Source organism: Dermacentor silvarum, chromosome 8 (assembly GCF_013339745.2).
Source record: "Dermacentor silvarum isolate Dsil-2018 chromosome 8, BIME_Dsil_1.4, whole genome shotgun sequence".
NCBI lineage: Eukaryota > Metazoa > Arthropoda > Arachnida > Ixodida > Ixodidae > Dermacentor > Dermacentor silvarum.
In genome coordinates this window covers 495756-514796 of record NC_051161.1, presented here as the reverse complement: position 1 = coordinate 514796, position 19041 = coordinate 495756, and the positions used below count along the sequence as shown (strand labels likewise).

At 42.9% G+C, this 19041-nt stretch overlaps 1 protein-coding gene across 1 annotated transcript; it reads left to right on the top strand.

Moving 5' to 3' along the window:
• Window positions 1-3557: 3557 nt before the first annotated feature.
• Window positions 3558-13884, top strand: LOC125947488 (uncharacterized). The gene is made up of 7 exons (XM_049672305.1): window positions 3558-4155; window positions 7360-7527; window positions 8248-8340; window positions 9118-9279; window positions 11590-11652; window positions 12234-12430; window positions 13204-13884. Exons 1-7 carry the CDS (start codon window positions 4086-4088, stop codon window positions 13399-13401), a joined length of 951 nt encoding a protein of 316 aa, XP_049528262.1. The 5' UTR covers window positions 3558-4085; the 3' UTR covers window positions 13402-13884.
• Window positions 13885-19041: the final 5157 nt, after the last annotated feature.

Genomic DNA, 19041 nt, shown 5'->3' with positions numbered 1-19041 from the left:
AAGGTGAAATGCAAGAACATCGAAGTACTAGAATCATACGCACGAGATCTAAATGAAGGTGTGCCATTTTAATACATACCATCCAACGCTGCATCCCACAGGTCCAGTGCTGATGTGGGACGGTTAACACTAAACTCATTGTTATTTTATAGTGCCACAATGGAATTAGCTTGTGTTTTTGCTGAACATTTTCTAACAGGCCATTCCTTTTTGTTTCAGAACTCAGTTGCTGGCCCCAAGCACACAAATGGCAGGGTATGTAAATACCTGAAGCACTATGGATAAGTGTGTTAGGGCAAAGCGTCGTCGAGAGCTCAGGCTCATAAAAAAAGCAGGTGTTGAGTGTTCTCGGGAAGTGACACAACATGTGCAGATGGCAACAAGGGCAGCTAAACCATGTCAACATCAAAATATTCTACAAAACGATTCATGTGAACTCAGCCTCCAAAGTGAACAGGATGCATTAGAGAGTGCTTTGGCAGGAAGCAGCATAGGTGAAAGTTCATGTCAATATTTAACAGCCTTGCATGAAGATGGAGATTCGAAGTCAGATTCTGATGCATCAAACAAGCTCATCTTGTATCCACTGCCGTCTTCAGTGCAAGTCCGTCCAGAGGGCATTAGCACTCAGTTGAAAGGTTGGGCTATCGCGCATCACATTAGGAGAAGAGCAGTTGGCGCACTGCTCCATATTTTGAAGCCACATTTCGAACATCTTCCAAAAAGCCACAAGGGTTTGCTCTCCACCCCTAAAACTGTACCAATTATAAACATAGGCAATGGAGAATATGTTCACTTGGGTCTTCACAGTGGCATTGAGCAGACAATGAATGCATGGCCTGCCTTAAAAGAGGGCAGTCAGGACCTCTTTCTTTCAGTAAACATTGACGGCCTGCCTCTATACAAAAGTAGCCGCAAGCAGATCTGGCCAATCCTTGTTCAGCTCCATCATCCATCTATAAAGCAGTTGTACTCGGTATTTGCTGCAGGAATCTACTGTGGCACTTCAAAGCCAGACAGTCTTTCTGACTACTTGAAGAAGTTCCTTGAAGAGTTGGAAACACTAATTTCAGATGGTTTTTTTTACAAAGAAAAGCATCACAATATTGCACTGAGAGCTGTACTTTGTGATGCTCCAGCAAAAGCCTATGTTAAGGCTACAAAGTTGTATTCTGGCTATTTCGGATGCGACAAATGTTGCGACAAGGGAGTTTACCTTGGGCGTATGACATTTCAAAGCATTGACAGCCCATTGCGTTCAGATGAATCTTTTGCAAATCAAGCTCAGAAAGAGCACCACAAAGGTGTGTCTCCATTTGTCAATGTTGGCATTCCTATGGTCTCAGCTTTTCCTCTCGACTATATGCATTTAGTTTGCCTGGGAGTCGTCAGGAAGTTAATTTCATACTGGTTGAAAGGGCCGTTGTCTGTGCGGATTACGTATGGCTTAGTTGTGCAAGCATCCGCATATCTGCACATGTTCAAAAGGCACATACCCAGGGATTTTGCTCGAAAGATGCGACCCCTCGAAACTTTTGAGATGTGGAAAGCCACTGAATTAAGGCATTTTCTCCTGTACTCTGGTCCTGTAGCCTTGAGGAAGGTTTTGCTAAAGCATGTGTACGAACACTTCCTGCTCCTGCATATTGCAATAGCTATTCTTTGCTCTCCATCAATGAATAATTTTCTTGACCTTGCTGATCAGTTGCTTTGCAAGTTTGTTTTGCAATGCAGGTCCATCTATGGAAAGGAGTCTCTAGTGTATAATGTCCACAGCCTTGTTCACTTGTGTAATGATGCCCGCCGGTTTGGGTGTCTTGACTCATTCAGTTGTTTCCCATTTGAGAATTACTTGAAGGACCTGAAGTTCCTTGTAAGGTCGGGGAACAAGCCTTTGCAACAGCTCTGCAACCGAATCATTGAACAGCAACAGTCTGTAATAAGTGACATTGGCTCAAATGCTGAAGTTGCTCAGTCTGGTGTCCTAGCTTCATCCAGCCACTCAAGTGGTCCTATCCTTTCATATTTTGGCTGGAATCAGTACCGTAAAGCAGCCTGGAGAAACACCATCATCAGCACAAGCATGCCTGACAATTGTCTATTGCTCACTGGAAGCAGAATTGTTCTGGTTTCAAATTTTCTTGTGTCTGAATCTAGCGTACTTATCATTGCCAAGCTGTGCAAAATTGAAGGAGATTTTTACACGTATCCCTGCAGATCATCATTGTTGTCTGTATTTGTAGTGTCAACTCGGGGTGACTGCCTTAGCACATTTCTGTTTGGCGACATTATTTGCAAGGGCCAGCTTCTGCCATACAAGCGAAAGCATGTATTCTTCCCTCTGTTTCATCTTCTTTGAGAGGGCTTAGCTTGTTTTACTGGAACTGTCAAGCAACGTTAACTTTTTAAGTGAATCTGTGTTACGTGAACCTTGCACAATGGATCAAGAAGGGTCAGGTCTCGAACTATCCTTATGGGCCGTACAGTAGCCGTTCAGCTGACCCAACTCGCTCTGTCGCCACTGTGCCAGGCATCCCTCCATGTGCTGGTGCTGTCTCTTCTAGTGGTGCAGGAACTTCCACCATTCAACTGTTGTGGTGTGGTAGCTGGATCCATGGGCCGCACGGCATGTACATTGTTGATTCACGCTTTGGCGACATTCTACAACCTGAAAAATACATGACTGCATTATTGCTGATCATCTGGCTGCCATCCCTCACACTGCCCGAGTTGTAGTGAAAGCCGTCCTTGCAGCACCTGTGCTTGAAACTGCTCTCGTTAACGTCTAGAAAAGGCTTGTCGGTCCGTCGACGTTCTCTGATATAACAGTGACCTGTTCGACTGCTACTTGCTGTTGTGTCATCTTCTGTGACTCTGTGTCAGCAGTCGCTCGCCTGCCGCAGCCACACACCATTGAACTGTTTGTGGAAGTGCCTTGGTGAGTTTCCGGTCCTGTTATTCGCAATTCAATGTCAGACATTTTTTTTTTATTTTGGCGACGGTACAATATAGATAGTATATTTCGCAAACGAAGGTGTCTTTCTTTTAGGCGGAAGCAAGGTGAGAATTATGATGCCTGTGGCCACATACCTTTGTAATGGGAGATCAGCGGGCAATGCTGGATCGGCCATAAACTAATTAGAAAAAGAAAGCTGAACAGTTTCTAATTCGCCTCAGCCGGTACATCTGCTGCCGCCTTCACACTTTTCACAGAACACGGCCACCGTGGCTCTTGATCGCACCACCATGGTCAATTCACGCGGTCGCGAATGTGAGGCTGACATGTGCTTCCAAATCAATTAGCATCGACATTATGGTCGAGTGATTCAAAATGTGAAGTCACAGATTGTTTACTTTCATGCTGGAATAATTATGAGAACGCAACTGTGCAGGCTTACTGAAGTTTGCTTGTGACGATGTGTGCTGAGATATGCCAAAAGTGTATTACTGTATTTAACACTGTAATCTCGTCACAACTCTATTATGCACAGGCATAACAAATGTCGCACTTTCATCCGAAAGGCGAATCATCAATTGCGATAGTAAATTTATAGGGAGCTATACGGAGTAAGGATAGTAGTTTTATCAGCTGTATAAACTTGGACATGCAGCAGCACCAGCAACGCGCAGAACAATTGTCGACGCCGTCGGCGGTCTGCCCGCGCTCGCACCGAACGCGCGCGGCGTTGGCGACTATTGCCGGTGCTTCTGGGGGTGGCTCGGAGGGGTGGCACACCGATATGGCAGCCTAGGCAAATCTAGGGGAATCGTGTGAGGCGAAACCGGACGCCGACTTTTCGAACGCGTACAAGATAGCGGCCCAGATCCAGAAGACTGGCCAGTGTCCTGAGTGGCTATACTTAAATCAGGACGAAACTTATGTATTCTAGTGCAACACTACCAAGCGCCAATGAAGTGATTTGCCTGAATTGACAGTGTGACACGTATACTGTTCCAGGTTTCACATAGTCGAATTTGTGGACGAGGGCAGCACTTATGTGGTTCCCACAATCTGGGTACAAGGAACAAAGGAAAACGCGACATGCTTCTGGCCTCCCACGACCAAGAAGAGTGAAGTTGACCGCATGATTATCGGGATGTCTGAAGTGGAGGAGAGCTGGCTGCAATACAAGTCCAGAATTCTTGCCACTAAAAGTAAGCATCTTGTACCGCTGTCATGCAAGATGTTGTTACTGGAGGGAAAAACAGCACAGAGTTAATGGGCGCCTCATCAGCAGGTCTGGCCATTTCAAACTGACAAGAACGTACAGTTCATACAGTGCGCGCTAACGATCGCGCCTGCAAAGTATTGCACCGCTACGAACAGTGAAAAGAGCAAAAATTTCAAACCAAACAGTCTGCGCCTTTCTCCTCGCGGTCGCCACGCTAACAACCAGATCCAAGTGCGCGTTCTGCGGTGCGCCTACGTAGTTCACCGCGCTGTGACACAGGTCACTCACAGCGGCACGTGACTTTGCGACTTATTCAAGGCAACAGCAGTTATCGTTTCATCTGTTGATTCAATAGACGAATTAAAGTTTAGAGAAACATTAAAAACTGCAAACCTAATGTTTGCATGTGTTCGTTATACTTCGTAACGTAGCAAGAGAGATGTACTTCCGTTTCGTCCGCGTGAGAGAGAGCAAAACTATCCAATTTTCTACCGTGTTCCAGCGCGCGATCATGCTCTGTGATCCGCTTGCATCTGCCGCAGTGTTCGTGTAGCATTGACCGCCAGTCGGCGTTCCCGAGCACAGCGCGCAAAATCGTGCGCTCCGCGAAACGAGACAAACGCAACAGCTCGCGCGACACCGTCAGCGGGAGTTCAGCGCGCAGCAAGAAAGCGAGGGGAAAAAAAAATTACTCCATCTTCCGCTAAAGGGAACCATGTGTGGATGCGAAGCAGCGGGGAGATGGTTAGCATGAGCGGGAGATGGTTTCACGGCAGCGGCCCGAGTGCTCATCGCGGCACTGCACAGGAGAGAGAATGAGGCGCGCGCGCTCCGTCATTTTCATACCGCGGAACTACCGTGGCGCCCCCAGCGGAGTATTCAGCTGTCGCACCACCTGTCGTGCGCGCTGCTCCGGATCTCTAGAGGAGAGAAAGGGGGGGAGCGTAGGAGAGGAGATAGAGGGGGGAGAGGATGCGCTGTGGGGGTGTGGCACGTGGTACAACAGACAGAGCTGCCGGCAAGAAATGCTTCACATTTAAAAGAAAAAAGGTGCAGCCCGTGACATATGCGCGATCTTCCAGCTCTGGTATGGTTGACCGAACGGAAGGAATTTCGCTTGCGGAGACTAGACAGGGACACATCCATGGAGAGTTGTCTATCCCCTTAAGTCACGAATTATGATCGACTGTCGATAAATTATTAAAATTTACATAATTTTATGCACGGCGCTACATAATCCATTAAGAGCAAGTCATGGTGGTAGAGTGAATCTTTCTGCATTTTATGATGGATCACCACGATTATAGAGTGATTAAGTTTAATAATTGTGCACTCTGCAATGATACATTTCTTCATAAAAATACGTGAATGACCAGTGTGAAATACCTGCACAAGGTAATTATTGGTTGCAAGCTTTACTAGAAAGAATAAAGAAATTATTTCGTGACTGCTACAAAAACGTCCCACGTCACACCTCCCATCAAACACTGTAGTGCCTTCCCCAAAGGGATCTTCGGTAGCGATAGATTTCTCCGAAGTAAGATAAAGGTACCTGAGGTTAGTAGAACATTTCATTTACCCTAAAATTAGTTTTTGCGGTCTATTCCTTGCCACAACTGCACAGAAATGGCGAAAATAAGTCGCGTACACAAATGCGTACACTGTGACTGAAGGGGCTATGTCGGTGGTGATGCTTGCATCCTGAAGTCGGGTTCATGACACTAAAATATATGTGTTGCCTATTAATGAACCAATTTGAAAAATTCTTGCAGTAGACCGCTCCCTAAATGCCATGCAACACCTTCCAGTGCATAAACAAAATTTGTTATATGGCATGCCCTCACTAGGCCACATAGCAAGTTGTATGCGCTGTGCTTGTCAGTTTGAAATGGCCAGACCTGATGAGGGGCCCTGTAAGGACAGATGACGTGCTGGCGCAAGTCTGAGCAGAATGATGCAAAGGGAGTCGTAAAGGAAGACCCAGTTTGAAAGAAACGAGCTGTAAAGAGTGGTGACATGGGCTGGTCAGTACAAGAAAAAAAGAAATTACATGGTGATGAGACAGATACAAGTCTCTTTTAGTTGCAACATTTATCGGTCTGTCTCGTTAACACGTCCTGAAATTATTTTTTTGTAAATTGTGACTCGTTTTAACACTTAAATTGCTTTATTGTGTGGTTTGTGTCACTGCTTTTTCTATGCCTTTCATTTGTCTCATCTCTGGGATACTCCCCGTGCAAACATACCAACTTGTCCAAGTCAGCACTCTTCCACTGTATTGTTTGTTAAAAGGTTTGCCAGAACAACAAAAGGAGAATGTGAATGGGCAACATTACTGTTCTTTATCTGACCTTGCCTTATCAGCATTTTATCTTTCTGTTATCACCCTGAGCCAACCAGCAGATATTTGCACCTTCATATAGTGTTACATATCTGCTACATTATCCCCGAATGAATTCACTGCAGTTGTGTGATGCGCTTTAATTTCTCACAGAGACTTTATGCCTTCTTTTCCGATATATGGCAGCTTTTGTGTGCTCTATTAATTTGAAGAGGTACAGTGGAAACAATTGTCAGCGATCTTACATGGCTTTATGAAAGCACTCGCCGTGAAGGTAAAAGCAAGTCAGCTATGGAAGAACTTGAGCTCTTCAGAATTGTGTTAGCCACAACCATATGAAGCCAACAGATAATAAAACCAAGGAAAGCGTAGTGAAACTAATCTGTCTTCTTCATCAGAGTGTAGAAATAATAAGGTAAAGGAAAATGAAAGTGGACAAAAAAAGAACAACTTGAGGCCAGTGCTAAGTTGTTTTTTCAAGCACTTTCATTTCTCCTAAACTTAATATTGCTGCACTTCAATAAAAAACAAACAAATCATTTCCCCTATGCTTTCCTTGGCTTTAGTATCTATTGAGCTTATGCTGTTGCGACTAACAAAAAAATTCGGCTATTCAGTTCCCCTTCTCGAGAATTTCATTTGTCACTCCACTTGATAGCGAGGGTGTAATTTAAAAAGGTATTCAAATCCTACATCTTTTTGAAGTTTAAGCTAATGGTGAAGGTCACTTTCTATTGCCATAACATGCCACGTTAGCATAACATTGCCGCAACAAGCATTACATTTGATTTAACATGCCAGTATAGAAAAAGAATGGTACTTAACTGGGTAACTATTACAAAACAGGCACATACAAGCGAGCCAAAGAATTCCTGCCCTATGCCTTGGTGCAATCAAACCTGGACACAGAAGATTCAGAGGCTGCAAAGAAAGCACGCCGCAAGAGGAAAAGAAAAGTTATTTTAGAAAGTGATAGCGAAGATTCGAGTAGTGTCCAGAGCTCCTTCACGCAAGGTAGGTTTATTTTTTTACCTTTATTTCTTCATTGTCCAGCTTGCACGAATTGCAATAATTTATCCCCTAAAATTAAATTAAAGTGAACATTACATCACTTCGGTATAAACATATGAGTTGTGTTACCACATTAGTCCTCACATTGTACTTTAAACATTTCCAATTTGCTCAAGTGTGGGATTGGTGGTGATGTACAAAGCACCTTGAAGTGGCGACGATGTGCCAAAGTCGAGTCGACACATAACGCATAATAGCATTTTTATCAAAAACTTGTTATTGTAAATGTTCATTCACTTTGTTAGCTATCTCGTTGGAAGGAAAGGGTAGCGCAGAGAAATTAACTGGTGTTTAGCAGCTGCTGAAACACTGTGCATGGAGTAATGAAGACATACGCGTTAACATGTTACAGAGGAAAACACAAATTGCTAGATCGAAGGCACTGCAGACTTTGTGCTTGTCTTCATGCTTTTGCGATAGTTATTGCAAAATGAATTTCCGCGAGCTTGCCCGATTGTAGATGTTGTTGATTTTGTCATTCATATGTATTTATTCATTACTGCATCCAAAAATTCGTACATCAAATATTTCTTTTGTCTGTAAAGTTTGTTTTTCAAATTTTAGAAAAGCATTGCAAACAGTTACAGACATCTCATTTTTTAGATGACTTCATTACAATATTTACACAAGAAGGGCTGCACTTTATTTATATACATTATGCAGATGCTACGGGATCAGTTCAATTTGAAAACGATGGACATGTGGAGACCCAAAGCACACTTTCCCGGACAACAACCCAGTACAACTACACACCAGGTAATTTCACACAAAGTGGGCTTTTCAGTGAACTCTGGTATGCTGGAGATGCTTGTTGGCAAATGTTGAAAGGGCTATGTTGCAGGGATAAAATCGTGCAGATCCCACATACTGTGTGAATCAACATCATGCGAAGCATTTGTGCTCGGCTGTCTATTCAGTATTCAGCAGTGCACTTCACAGTTAATACATGGGCGAATGTGTTCGTGTAGAGTAAGCAATTGTATGTGTTTATGCGAGCCTGCGTGTGACAACAGAAGACGACATCAATGTTGTACACAATGGGGTCTGACGTGGCATAAATATGTCATGTCCAAACGTACATGTCACGGCATACATGTTGTGACATGTATTTATTACATCAATGTCACTCATGGGATGTCATTCTCATGCATGCATGTCATACATAGCCCGATATTATCCCTTTAAATGACCACGATGGCATAAGAGATTAAATCATTATAGTTATGTCATTAATGTCATCAATATCATGACATGGGAGTCATGAATATCGTGACATTCAAGGCATGTCATGCATGCCTTGAATGTCACATATCGCAAGTCATGCAAGTCATGCATATCGTGTTTAAATCGAGTTGGAGTTGATTGAGTTAATGAAACAACCACAACGACTCCGGAGGCTAGACAGAGAGACGGACTGACGGACGCACACACTACACAGACAGGCAGATTCAAAGTGCCTAAAGTAGTCAAGTAATGCTTAAGCGGTGAAATGTCGTAATTCATTTTATACGTGTTTTTTTTCCTCTTTTGCAGGCATACAGAGGCAAGCAATGCGACCAGCATTCAATGACATGCACCACAGGTCTGTTGTGCCAAGCAGAGAAGAGCACCCAGCAAGACTGAACACCAGAGTAAACAGGCCATTGTGCGATGCAAGGCAGAGCCATGTGGAAAACAGTAATTCACATCACTTTGGTATGACTTCTGCCTCAAGTAGCACAAATAGTCTACGTGTGAAGCATCCTGTTCTGTGCATTTCAGTAGCATCTGTCTCAGATGAATGAAAATGAGGGGTTAAATATAATTTTTTTAGAAGGCTTTACAGCTGAAGTAGACATTAGAGTTCGTACAAAATTGCCGATCAGTCAATTCATTAGCGAAATTTCACATATGAGCATTTTTAATTGGTGTATATGTAAATTATCATGCAATGACAGGTTCACTGCTGAATTACAACCCCAAGGTGTAATTATCAGCCTTCATTACAGAGCTAAAATTACCCATATAAATATTCTGTACGAGTTCCTTTTCAATCACCTACCTACAAACACATTGCAATACGTCCCAAATTCAGAAACAAGACTACCACATCATAAATGCTTACAAACGTTACATAATTACTAGTTACACACTGACTGTCTCAAGTTATCATTCTTTCCACTAACACCAATACTGGAAGTTCCACACTAGAACCTTTGCAACATCAGCTATGAACAAGCAGCACTCATCTATAGCGAGATTTTAAATTATGTTTACTAGTACAATTTTCTAGTTTTCATTATATTAGTACATGTATGTTGTGTTTATGCTGTACTGGTATTGTTTTCTACAGTTGTGATATTACGTGTGTACAGTTCCTGTTAACACTCCTGTTACGTTTTGGATTATTATTGTGGCATAGTACTTTAACTCATAGAAGTAAGCTATAATTTTCTGATGATGCCCTTCCTGTTATAATCCCTCAATAGATTGACACTACGGATTAATAAATGACATTTAATTAATGCCTTGCATTAGTATATAGTTGTACGCTTAATTCAGCCAGTGCTACTTCAAGAATAACGTTTTGCTTATACTTGTGTGTCCAGCACCAATTCTGAGAAATGTAGGCTTGCATTGTGCTTTGAAATGCATTGTTCCAGGTTAAGTATATTGTATGATGCTCTTTTTCACTGTGAAGAAACGTACTAACTGGACCAGTGCTATGTTCTTGCAGTATAGTTTCATATATATGTATTGGAAACTGATCTCGTAAAATTTCAAGCAAAAATTCGTGCTTTCGACTTCACTTCTGATTTGTCACTACGACATGCCTCCTAGAGGCAATAATCAGACAAACAATTTTGAAAGTTTGCTAATTAATAATCACGTTGTCATAGCTATACAGCAGCATAAGTAAATTGATTTGAAGCGAATATTGAATATTTCTGGAATTTCTTTGAATGGGGGGGGGGGGGGGGGGGATTAACAATGTTTATTACCATTAGCATAAAATAACATTCAGGTCCAAGCGTTCGGATTAGCATTTTTCTCACAATATATTGGGTATTATTAAGCATTGCTTATTAAAAGCGGAATTAGAGCATTACTAGTGAAAAATGAAAAGATAGCTTACACTGCGAGCTCTTCACTCTTATATGTGGTCGTGGATCATTAGGTGAAGTTTACAAAAGTAGTATTGTGGGCCATTAAGCTGTGTGCACTGTTGAGGCTAAATGGAAAATGCACATTGTCTAACAGAGCAACAAAAGAAGACGATTTCAACAGTTGGAATAGTTGCGACAGATAGTGTCACTAATAATCAAATAATGTTGCAGCAAATTGTATTCTGATTTAATCCAAGGTTATCAAACAGATGCAGCATCCGTAAGTAGCACCGCACAATAACCATCAGATGAAAGAGCCACTATTTGCCAATTTGAATAGTTTTTGAGTACTTCACTTCGTCAACTACAATTTAAGTTACGTAGTATAGCAAGCTCCGTTGCCCTGACAGGTAGGCTTTTCTGGCTAAAGTGCTATCATTTCCATACAGAGTTCACTCATACATAGTACACAACAGACATGGACATGGCAGTGCACCCATGTCTGTTTTATGTCTACCGTAGCTGTTGCATGTGGCAAACGTTATTGCATTAACACTTCAGTTTTATGCTTAACCATGCAAAGTTGACGAAATCAGGTATGCAAAGAATATTCAAATTTGCATATAGTGAGTATTTTATTCAATGATCGAATAGAATAGAACACTATATAACTTATTATTCAAAGGTTTTGAATAGTCACCAAACCTACAAATCCAACACTTGTCATGGCAACTCATTGTTCATGCTCAATGACATTGGCTGCTGAACAGGGCGCAGTTTTAAATGTGCATGAATTAAGGACATGAAGGTGTCCTTTTCAGTGATGTGCATTTAATATATCAGGTGCACTCATTGTGAAAAGTACCCCATCTGGCTCTAAAATTGAAAAGCTCTCCTTTTCCGTATTTTTACTTTCCAGAACCAGTGCCTTCGACAGCAAACGTTAGTCGACAAATTGAAAGGCTGGGTGAGCGGTTTGCTGGTAAGAGAAGATTGCGCACTGTGCTCTTTTATATAATGCTTTGCAGCCTAAATTCAATGTGGAAGGGCCTTAGTAAGTAACAATAAGTTTAGCTAGTATTTCTTTGCATTTATCATACATAATCCGGTTGTAATGAAATGATCTGATTGTTAGCAGCAGTCTGATTAGAAGTACACTTTGTTGTTTTCCACGAACAGTTGTGTCAAAAAAGGTATATTCATATTGCAGTAATACATGACTTGTTCACGTTCCTTGAGTTATCTTCATGCAAAGCAGATGATTTTGCATACAGTCAATTACTACCTAAGAAATTGGTAGCAAATGGAATGCTGTTTAACTCAGGGACACATTTTGCAAATGAGCCAGCCAACTGTGTTTTTATGTCTGCATGATGTCACGGTGGAGGAAAATTTCTAGAAATATCGGAGCCTCACAGCTAATGTTTTGAAATGCGAAGGCACATAGCTAGAACAGATGCATTGTGATTTTGTGGGTGGAGATTGTAGTTACTACATTCTGCAGTTTCCATCCAGTATAGTATTCCTGAGATGCTAAATGTTGAAATTCTTTTTTTTTTTTAGCGTTTGAAAGAAAAGCGTTTGAAAACCAAATGGCCATTTTGGCCGAACTTCGAAGCATCAGAGCAATAATTACCTCTTCGAAAGCAACACCAACACTGAAGATTCCAGAGGATTGCCCGATATTACCTGCACCAAATGCTGATGCAGTATATGCATTGGAAGAGTACCTTTCGACAGAAGGCAACTCTGGAAAACTAGTAAGATGGACTTCGTTTGTTTAGCCTTTATTGTGTTGCCATGCTGAGATGAACAAGTAGAACACCAACTTTCTTTTCGAGCTTCATATGTGCTTTTAATACTGTGTATGTGCAGCTTTCAGTCTAAGGCATGCTAGAGTCTAGGTGTGCACTGGTCTGACATAGTGACAGCTTTCTTATAAAATGTAGCTACACAGTCACATCTGCTTTTAAGCGACTTAAGGAGAATATTGATGCTAAGTGATGCTTTCTTATTTCTCTAATACAGCAAAAAGTTCTTTTCTTATGCTCAGTGTTGGTCAGTAGAACACGCAATATTGTTCCTTGCCTGGTTTGTCAAGCCATTAGTTACTGACAGGCACTGATACCGGCCTATCTCAGCGGTAGCTCATTTCTTCTATGGATAGGAGCGCTTCCTGCAATTACTGATTGCTTCTGGATCAACTGGGCAACTAAGCGTACCAAGTGTTTCATTGAACCATGCAGACCAATAAACGTCACCTTGCTACTATATAACGTTTGTGCATGGACAAAGCATTGGGAAGCAAAAAAATCTTTTACAATTGCTAGAGTAACACAACTGCATGTTCATTGCATGCTGACCTGCTTATCTTCATTCTCGGTAGGGGCCTCACATGGTGGCTCAAAGATGAGGTGATGAACATCTTTTTCACCGAAACTTAGCTAGATATTTTATATGATGATGCTAAGGATGACGATATGAGATTTTTACTCTATCAGGGGGCCATTATGTCTCTTATGTTACATTACAGGTCACCTACTTCTCTAGATATGGCGGAACGGACATTCCCGACGCAGTACGGAGACTTCTTCGGGCCCTCCTCACAAAAGAAGCAGCTCTAAAATTTAGCTGGAAAGGCTCTGCAGGGAAGAAGATGGCATTTTCTGCCCTAACAAACATCAACAACATGATACATGGTCAATTCTTTTCTTTTTTATGCAACGTTTGAAGCTTATAGGTAGCTGGTAACCTAGCAATTGTAGTATGAAACCATCACCATCTAAAGAGAACCAGCAAACATGAGTTGTTATTCTTTACATGTGCGCTAACAATCACATGATTTAAAAAAAAAATGTCACGAGAAAAGACAAGTGGTCTATTCAGAAAAATTCCTGCACTGCAGATAGGTAAACACCATTTTGTCCCATACCAATGGGACAAAATGGTACACCAATGCCATACAAATACCATACAAATACCAATGGTTAGTTTCTCAACGTATTTCTTTATTTAACTCTTTGCTCCACAGCTGGCATGTCATTCTAAACATTTACTAGATTAAACTTTAGCCAGTGTCTTGATTCCAGTACCTGCCATCTACGGCTTGAGCATTGTTATACATTCGGGCATTAATATGCTACAAGATGCAGTAAGTAATTAAGTTGATGTCAAGTGCATATATTTGTACTGATATGGGTGTCAGTATCTAGCAGGCTAAGGTGTAACCTTGGGTCAAAGTGTGAGCCAATAGCGCACCCAGGATCTCTGCCAGGGGTGGGGGGGCTGGGGGGGGGGGGGGTGGACAGTTTGCCAATATGATCTAAACAGCACTAATTTCGATGTCTTCACGGGAAATTGTCAATGAAATGCGCTTTTTGCGAGTGTGCAGACGATTGCACGTTTTAAATCTTAGTTGCAGTACTCAAATGCGTAAGGAAAGAAAAGGTGTTAAACAAAAGGGGGGTTAAGTTGGCCTCATGGGGGGGTTTCAACCCCCGAATCTCCCCCGTCGGTGCACCACTGGTGTGAGCCACTTACAGATGTAGACAGAAGAACAAATGGACAGAAGCAGCTCAAGATTAGTACTCTTTCTGTCTGTTTACTGTTCTTTCTTGGCTTTTATACATGCACCTTGACAGCTATAGTCAGCTTAACATCATAATTATGTTCTGTGAGTGTCAGCTTTGATGTATCATTCACTATTACACCCTGTGGATAATCCACCAGTACCTGAGTTAACTGTCAAAGAACATGTTAAAAGCACAGTGTTCAACATGCGCGAAGCAAGTAGAACAGAAAGTTGCTGCTTCTATAACATACTTCAGTAAGTAAGTAAATAAGGAAGAAAATAATTCCTGATTTAGAGAATACAGATCTGTAACAAAACAAAGCCATGACGACTAGTGAACCAAAGAGAAATCAGCAGAGCCACTTTGTTTCATTGATGGTTCCTGGAAAATCACATTTCTGCTTGCTTGTTTTGTGTGCAGCAGAGGCAATGATGTAATCTGTTCCTAACTAGGAAATATGTGTGTACTACATTCATTCAGAGAAAGCAGGCCAACTGCAATTTACCTATTCAAATACAAATGAAAAACGTATAGAAAGCTCTCATTAGACTTCTGCTGATCCAATATAAATGCAACTTGACAAATTTAAGAAACCTGAATTCAACCAATTATAGCAAGCAAAATCTTGATGTAGGGCCTAATGGATTTCACATAAACTCCAGAAAATGAGTTCATATTAAAACATTGAAGCATAAACTTTAGAAAGCCCTAACTTTGCACCAAAAACAGTTTTGCAGTTCTGTAAGCTAAATCTGTCAGAGGATCTTGCGTGGATCTTTTTGACGTACGACTTCACAGCTCATTGTGAAATTTCACCAAAAGTCTCACTCACAAATTATTGGTATAATTCATAGCGGTGTGTAATACATTACTTTTATTAGTTTCACATTTCTCAATAACACACTTTTACAGAATAACCAATCGCTTTTATTCACAGAGGCACAGTTGCAAGTCTGTTGTTTCATATTTTTTAAGCACACCGATGGTACCTCCATGCAGTGCTACCTGTGGTACTAAATGTAAAGGGAGCGCGCCCGCATTCTCCCCTGGTGAGAGCTACCATTTTAAGACGCAGTCGTTCAGAGGCTGCACCCCTGGTACACCCCAGAGGCGAACACTGCGCTTCTGGCTACGGCGTCTGCATTCAGAGGCAGTCGCAGAGACTGCACAGGTTTCGAACTGGTGCTTGAGAAAGTGGCACTTCAAGTACCGGTTGGCTCCCATGTACGGGTAAGGCACAGTGGTAAGGGGAGCGCCATCCAACACATAGTTCAATATAGTGCCACAAATAACCACCTCACCAAGCATGCCAAATGCATTCTTGGGTAGCAGTTGGACGCTTCATAAATTTCAAATTTTGGAAATTTGAACAGTTTTTATAAAGTCATGGCCTGCATAAAGAATTTGATGTCTTCATAGAATTTAACATTTCCTTTGAAACACAGCAAACCTCGTTAAAGTGGACGCAGAGGCCCTGAGGGAAACCTTCATTTTTTAAGCACAAGTTCAATTCAATAGACAAGTTTACAAATAGTGTACCCAAGAGGAAAAAGATCTTAAAAACACTGTAGAACTTTTGCGTTCATTTATATGGCCCTGTGGATCAGCTGGGTCCTGTAAAGTTGGTTCCCCTGTTTCTATAATACCCTAATGCTGATGTGCTATGCATGACACAAATGCACATAAATCATCTTGTCAAACTTTTAATTTCATGGGAATTTTGGGAAGCACATTGACTTTTTTATTCGTTGTTTTTCACTTGCTGCTAACACCTTCACAGTATGGCAATCTTCAGCATTTGTTCTAGCGCTTTTGAAGGGCTGCAATACCTTGACGATGGTTCCGCCTTTTCAATTGTTTCATTTGCAGGCTGCCTCATCGCTAACCACCCAAAAGCAACCATGCAAGACGTTAGCCATGTTGTAAAGCGTTGGCTTATTGGTGCGCAAGATCGGGACGGAGGACGAACACAGAGGCGACAGGTGGGGCATGACATAAGGGCCTGATTGGTGTGCAAGTTATACAGATTGTTGCATTTCAGTTTCTATTATTTTATAGTGCACTTCAACCATAACAGTATGCGAGTGTTATACTGTTATTTCTATGTACAATGTTTCGTTCAATAAATAAGTTCACCTTAAGCAGTCTGTTCCTTTGTGTTTAGGCACATATATGCTATGTGCCTAATGCACAGACGTGAGTAAAAGTCTGTGGACAACGGATGCCGTAGGGTATTTTCAACCAATGCATTGTATTGAGCAAATTTTGTGCGTTGGACGGCTGCACTAGTAAAAAATGTATAATTGCTGGTGCACGTGCCGTACATATGCGCTCCACAGACTTTTGCTCCCGACTGAATGTAGGAGCTATATGCTTCTATCGACACTGCATGTGCATATTTGCATTATTTACATTGCAATATCGTCCACAAGAAGCTCGGCTGCCATGGTAAGTGCATACACCCTCCGGCTATGATGACTGACTGGCCGACCGAAGTTTCACATTTTTCATTGGCTCAAGGATGCTCCTGCTGTGGCCCTATCTTGGCCATGTCGGCCAATGTGGTCGGCCCTCTGTTGGCAGCCAAACGTAGGCCAACGCGAGGCCAATGTCAATCCCCAAATGTGGGCCGCGCTCGGCCAATGACCTTGGGCCGAGTGCGGCCAGGTTGGCCAGGGACCTTGGGCCACCATTGTGCCAAGCACTTTTGTCCCATTGGGGATTGACTGTCCGTATAGTACTTAGTCAACCACTTAACGCCGAAACAAACACAAAAGGGAGAACAAAGCGGTATCTATCATTGCATCTTCGCTTTTTCTCCATGTATGCGAGCGTGCGCGTCTGTTACTCTGTGCTAACTTGGCTAGTCCCTCTTCCGCTCTGCCTGTTCGAGCCTGTACGTGTACGTTTAAGAGGGAGGGAGAAAAAAAAAGTGGACCCATTCCACCCTCTGAAGACGGATGACCAGCGAAGGTGTAGCGAATCACATGGTATTAAGCGTCTTCACTCAGTGGAAGTCATGGCAAAATTTGCCGGTCATGATTTGAATACGTCTGCCATCAGCGCTCCAGCCCATACATATTCCCTAGCATATTAAAGAAAATGTCGCAGTTTCGCCCGAAAGGGGAAGCTTCGATTGCAATAGCAAATAAGTAGAGAACTATACGAACCAAAGATAGTAGTTTAATGGGCCGTATAAACTTGTAAGCATTCGCCTACTAACTAAATAGACACGCACGGTGTCACGCGCGAACAGGTAAACATGAACGCATCTCGCTCGATGACCGCGGAAACTCGCTGTCAGAACGCTGGAGTAAGGAGGAGCGAGCGAATTGACCCTTGTGCCGCCTTTCGCTTCAAAGCGAACTAAACGTCGAAAACACAGCGCATACGAAGTTACCGGCTCTAGTTCAACATTGTTCACGTCGCAGATCGCTTTCGAGATGCGACACCCACGCTGCCGCCGCCGGAGCGGGAGCCGGCGGGGAGCGACCGGAGCGGTCGCAAACCACGTCGGCACCGTGAAAAATCGCAATTATTTGCGGTAAGTTAACTCTTGCCCCTGCAAGCCTTTTACCATCGCCTCCAGGAACCTCTGCGGCACCCGTAGACACCACGTTTGTGAGAGTGGACCAACTTTTGGCCATTTTTCGGCCGTTTTTTCTTTTTTTCTTTTTTTTTTTTTTTTTTCGGCCATTTGAAGCTTTCGCCACGCCGCCGCGGAGCTGAGCTGTTCTGTGGCTGAGCCAACGGCGGCAAGGTTCCAGCAGCTGGGCCCTCGACTGTGGCGCCGCCGCTCGGGAGAACTTGAAACACGGCGGCGCCTCGGATCTGGGCACTTTTGCTAGAGTGACCACGGAGTAAGATAAGACAGGAGCGCCGACTCCGCCGACGCGCAACGCATTCGCTCGGGACAAAACGTGCAACGCAAATTATACATCTCGTAGCGCCATCTGTCGAGGCGCGTGGAAAACACTCAACAGCTTGCTTCCATGTGCGCATGCGCTGAGTGGCGGAGACCGGCGGCGACGGCGGCGACGGCGGCGCAGAACGGACAGCGCGGCACCCGCTGAGCGTGTCGTCTGCTACAAACGTGGACCGTCGGCCGTCTCAATTTGACAGCAATCAAACACAAAAAATATATGCGTACAAATAATAAAAGCGCAAATAAACACGCGGTAGCGCTTTTATGCACGCATACGAAACATTTTTAGATGTCTTTAGAGGGAACAGACGATAAATGATGCTGTACAAAAAGACACAACACAGAAGTACTTGTTTTTCACTCCTCTACGTCTGCGCGGAAGCGAAGGTGCGAAATTTTCGTCTTCCTTGCTTTGTTTACCATGTCTGCAGTATGTTTATTCATGCCTGACGGAACAAGGTATCTTGATACTTGTGCGTGAAGAGACTGAGCAACAGGACAGTGTTTTGTTCCCGGCTGTAAATCTGGTTATGGCAAAGGACGCGATAAGTTTTCGCTCTTCGCTTCGCCATCTGATCTTCAACTACTCCACCAGTGGCGTCAAAAAATGCCTCAAATAAGCGAGCACTCAAAGCATTGGACAAAATATGTGCGCGACACTTCGAGAAGCAGCTTATTTTGATAGTTACTTCAGCAAAGACAAAGGTGATGTCCTACTAGATGTAAAGAAAGTGCCTCGACTTCGAAGCGGAGCAGTTCCTTCAATTTGTTTAGGGAAGCCTGGCGTAGCTCAATGATGCTGAATGCCAGGAGGAACCAGAAGACGCCAATGCGGAAGGACGGGAGGAGCTAAATTTAAATTTCTCTTCAACTA